Source organism: Octodon degus, unplaced genomic scaffold (assembly GCF_000260255.1).
Source record: "Octodon degus isolate 3935 unplaced genomic scaffold, OctDeg1.0 scaffold00160, whole genome shotgun sequence".
In the NCBI taxonomy this organism is placed as follows: domain Eukaryota; kingdom Metazoa; phylum Chordata; class Mammalia; order Rodentia; family Octodontidae; genus Octodon; species Octodon degus.
In genome coordinates, this window is record NW_004524736.1 from 6,405,087 (window position 1) to 6,410,211 (window position 5,125).

Below are 5,125 nucleotides of genomic sequence, written 5' to 3' on the forward strand. Positions count from 1 at the left end.
CTCCTCTTCTTCTTCTCATTTATTTTTGGCTTTTTTTTTGTGGGGTGGGTAGAGACAGAGCCTTGCTGTGTAGTTTAGGCTGGCCTTGAACTGACTGTGGAGCCCAGGCTGGTCTCGAACTTGAGGTGATCTTCCTGCCTCAGTCTCCTGAATGCTGGGATTTCAGGCATGTGCCACGGTGCCTGGCTTGCTGAAGATGTTTCTAATAAGCAAATACCAGACAAACATGAGCTTATTGGTGATCACTTAGAACCTCATCATTCATTAATACAAGTTCTGGCTGCATCTCTGCCCAGAGTTAACTCTGCTGTCCTGTCTTCATCCAGCTTGGATAAGTACTGCTTCTAAGAACTAGTTCCAGTTAAACACTCCTTGCCTCCTCTCCTGTGTGGCATTCAGGCTGCCCTGACCACTTGGTTCTATCTGCCTGACAGGTGGCTGCACACCTATGATGGCGAGACAATTCCTGGGAAGGTTCCCCTCTAGAAAGGGTTTTAGAGATCTACAGTTGACAGGTGTTTCAGAAGAAGGTGTCCTCACAGCCAGGTGTGGTGGTACATACTTGTAATCCCAACACTTGGGATGCTGAAGCAGGAGGATCACCAAGTTATGGGCAATATAGTGAGTTCAAGACCAACCTGGAGTGTGTAGTGAGACCCTGTCTCAAAAACAATGACAACAATAACAACAACAACAACCAGAAGGTGTCCCTTGAGGGTTCTTCCACAGGGAGATGTAGGGGGAATAGCCCACATTTCTTGGGGTCAGAGGCTTGGTTCTGAATTAATGCCAGGCAAGCAGTTATTCTACTGAGCTAGCTCCCCAGCCCCTAAAGAGAGATATGTATTGAATATACATACATTATCATAGCTCTTTCAATAAATTTCTCTGAATCTCAGTTTCCCCATGTCTAAGATAGGAGTGGGACTACCAGTACCTACCTTGATACCAGGGTAGGGATTATACACAGTGCCCACCACATTTAGTGGCCACTCGGCAAGCGCTGTAATCATACCCATTCCAGTCACACACTTAATTCTCACTGCCCTGTGTAGTATGTAGAATATCGTCCCTATTTGACAGCTGAAGCATCTGGAACTCAGACAAATAAGTGACTTGCTTTAAGGGTGCTGGCTAACAGTTTGCAGGGCTGGGATTCAACCTGAAGCCAGTATTCTATCCTCTGTGGACTCTTTCCTCTAATGGGATTGTCTGTGTTGTGTAGTCACATTAGAGGTCTAAATTAGTAATTTTGGTTCCCAAAAATTCAGTTCAAGTCAGTAAGCACTTAATGTTTTTTTAAAAAAATCTTTATTTGGTACAGGGTCTCACTATGCAGCTTGGACTCATAGTGAGCCTCCTGTCTCAGCCTCCCCAGTGCTGGGATTATAGGCATGTGCCACCACACCCACTCTCAGTGGGTTCTAGGCTGGCATGGCATGCAGTATGAACCCAGGTCCTTGCACTTGCCAAGTAGGCACTTGGACTGCCGAGCCTATCTCCCTAGCCCATTTAAAGTTTTGTATTCACTGAACGCCACTATAGCTGTTGGGGATGAAGATAAAGACATGAGTCATGGGAGTTCTCAGTTTTACATCGTTAACATGAAAATCCAAATATCTAGAATCCAAAATTTTTGATTGATAGCCCTGCCTGTGCTACAGTGGACAATTTGACATCTAACTTCATGTGATAGATCTCAGTCAAAATGCAGGTGCACTAAAAATATGATATAAAATTACCTTTGGGGGCCAGCCAAATAGCTCAGCAGATTAAAGGCAAGGGGGAGGGGTGTTCAATCCCTGGGCCTGCCGTGCCAGCCCTGACCCCAGGGCACGCTGAGATGGCAATTGAGACTGGCCGTGGTGGCGCGCACCTATAATCCCAGCTCTTGGGAGGCTGTAAACAGACGGATAACTGTGAGTCCAATCTAGTGGTGAGATCCTGAACATACTGTAGACCCTTCCCTAAAATAAAAATTTGAAAAAGAATTACCTTTAGGGTGTGAATAGCAGGTATATATAAAATATAAATGAATTTCATGTTCAGCCCAGGGGTCTCTCTCTGAGATATCTCATTATGAAATATGAAAATATTCTAAAATCTAAAAAATATCCAAAATCCAAAATACTTCTACTCTAAGCATTTCAGATAGTTATTTTCAACCTGTAATACTTGCCTAGTCCAGTGGTGCTGAACCCACAGCATGTGTATTGTTCTTTATTTAAGACAAAAAAATGCTATTGTATGAGTTGTTGTTCTAAACTAAAACCTCAGTATTCAGGTTTAATGGTATTGTTGGTACTCTGCAATCAGTAAGTAAGTGGGCACTGGGTCTCTAAAAGTTTCACCATCACTCTAGTTCTCTGGTACAACCTCCATGGTCTTCCCAGCTCTGCTATTAGAGACTAGGTGGCTTCCTCCATCTTTGACACAACCATGTCCTCTATTTGACCTCTCCCTGTCCTCCCAGGAAAGGGACTAAGGGTCAGTCCAGTGCTCAGCTCTTCTGACTCAGAAATGCCTAAAGTCTTCACACATCAATGCCAACTTCCTTCATCCTCCATCACGTCAGAGGCCACACATCTCTCAGGTGTATAGCACATATTAGCTAAGACATCACAGAGGTGTCAGCCATGCAACTTGACATCATAGCAGAGCCTGCTTTAGCCTGCCGTTGGGAGTCCCCTGAAGATAGAGATCAGCTCTCTTACTCTGCTTACAATTCCTCCTCTCACACTAGAGAAAATAATGTCTTGCCTTCTCAAGAAGGAAGTGCAGTAGCCTCCCTAAGCTGAGGAAGATGCCAGTTAGGACAGTAGGCAGGATTGCAAGTGGGTGGGCAAAGCCAGAGGTTTCTAAGAGCGTCAGAGGAAGAGGAAGAAGTATAGTGTTCATTGGAATAACATGTTTTACTTTTGAGAGTGTTTTTTGCACTTTTTTGTAACATGAACCTCAACTAAACTGTCTGCTAATGAAGTCTGTGCATACATGGGCCTGATTTGTCTTTGTTCGTGGTAGAACTCAGTACAGAAGTTTTGCAAGAGACCAGTGGAATAGTATAACCAGACTGTTCTTGTTTGCTCTTCAGATCAAGCCAGTGGTGGGAGTATTGACTGGTCCTATGAGTCAGGCATCAAATATTCATTTGCCCTTGAACTGAGAGACACAGGCAGATATGGCTTCCTCCTGCCAGCCAAGCAGATCTTGCCCACAGCTGAAGAGACCTGGCTTGGCTTGAAGACCATCATGGAGCATGTGCGAGACCATCCCTATTAGAGATCTGTGGAGAAAGAATACCATTAAAATCTCTTTGGTTTAAGGGGCTGGGGAGATGGCTCAGTGGAATAAGTGCTTCCCTGGCAAGCGCAAGGACCTGAGTTCAATCCCCGGTTCTGCCAAAAATAAATAAATAAATAAATAAAATAAAATCTCTTTGGTTTAAAGCAAATCTGGATTGTCATTATTCCTTTCTGTAATCTGGGAGTGCTATGTTTTCAGCTTTTTTTTTTTTTTTTTTTTTTTTTTTGGTTTGTTTTGTCTTTGTATTGCTGGGTATCAAATTCAGGGCCCTGTGCATGCCTGTAAAATGCTTTACCATGGAGCTACACTCCAAGTCCCTATTTCTTTAGTTTTTCCTACCCTAAAACACAACCAGCCACGGCGCTGTACCCCTTTGTCTTTCCCTCTAAACCCTTTAAAAGTTTTTTTTAAGAACCGGGGATTGAACTCAGGCCCTTGTGCTTGCCAGGGAAGCGCTTATTCCACTGAGCCATCTCTTCAACTCCTAAAAGTTTTTTATGTGCTAAGTTATATATAACAAAATTTACCAGTTTTGATCATTTTTAAGGGTGTAGTTCAGCATATTAAATGCATTCACTGTATAATGCCATCATCACCACATCTCCAGAACATTTTTATCATCACAAATTGAAAGTCTGTACTCATTAAATAGTGGCTCACACTAACTGCTCTCTCCAGCCACTCATAACTGTTATTCTACTTGCTGTCTCTATGACAGTGTCTGTTCCCGGTGCCTCAGAGAAGTGCAACCACATAGCATTTGTGCTTTGGAGTCTGGCTTACTTAAAGTAATGTTTTCTCTGTTGTATCATGTGCCAGCCTCTTCATCTTGATAGGGTGGCATTGTGTTTAATAAATGCTAACAAAGCACTGTAAGGCACCAGGCATTGCGTGTACCATGTGCATATCCTTTGGTCCTGCTGTCACCTTTTGGTTGTCCATTTCTGACATTGGTGGGGACTTAAATGAATGGCGCTTACTCTTTTTTTTTTTTTTCTTGTGGTACCAGGGATCAAACTCGGAACCCTGAGCTTGCCAGATAGGTGCTTATGCTGCTGAACCATCACCATGGCTCAGCACTTATTCTTTGTGGCTGTCCCATTCAGTCTGGTCTCAGCTTCCACACAATATCTCTTTAGATGTTCATGTCCATTAGGGATTTAAAGTTTCTCTATGTTGATGATTTTCTCTGGGAGACAAAGCTGGGAAGTAAATTTCAGCGTGGGTACAAGATTCACTTTACCTCTCTTGTTGATTCCAGTCTCAGGTTCTCTTGTTACTAACTTCAAACCTAATATCTATTTCAGTGAAGAACATCCCAGCTTCAGCAGTGAACAGCATGGATATAGGAATTCAGGTTAAGCACTGGGAAGACAATGAGAACCCTGAGGGAAGAGACATACAAACCCCAGCTTCACTACTCCTCAAAGGGGGCTCTTTCCTGGACCACAATGTAGACTCTGCAGTTTTTTTTGGCCAGGCTGACCCCAGAGTTTTGTCAGTGACAGTCCTTGCTAAGCTCCTGCTAAGTCACCCACTCCACCTTGATAGGTGATCAAATTTCCTCATCCCTCAGTCCTTGGCCTGCCTGAAGCAAGACACCTGTTAGTCAGTTTAGGAAGAATCTGAAATGTTTGATGCTTGATGTATCCTTGCAGTAATTTTCCATCCACTGATACCCTCACCTACTGTCTTTGCTATCATCAGAGTTGAGCACAGTCAGCCTCTCCTTTTGTGACCATCATGACCTCTACTGCAATAAGCTTGAATAGCCTTTGCTGGCTTACAAGGTATCAGGATGATTTTCCCATAATGTTCCCAA

General features: G+C 43.5%; 1 protein-coding gene across 1 annotated transcript in view; it reads left to right on the forward strand.

Annotated features, from left to right (window-relative positions):
• Cpa2 (carboxypeptidase A2) overlaps positions 1 to 3,325 on the forward strand; it is a 26,846-nt gene extending 23,521 nt beyond the window's left edge. Inside the window, exon 11 of the mRNA XM_004642753.1 lies at positions 3,092 to 3,325. Within this exon, the coding sequence (XP_004642810.1) occupies positions 3,092 to 3,279 (188 nt within the window). The 3' untranslated portion in view covers positions 3,280 to 3,325. The remainder of the gene's footprint in view (positions 1 to 3,091) is intronic.
• Positions 3,326 to 5,125: the final 1,800 nt, after the last annotated feature.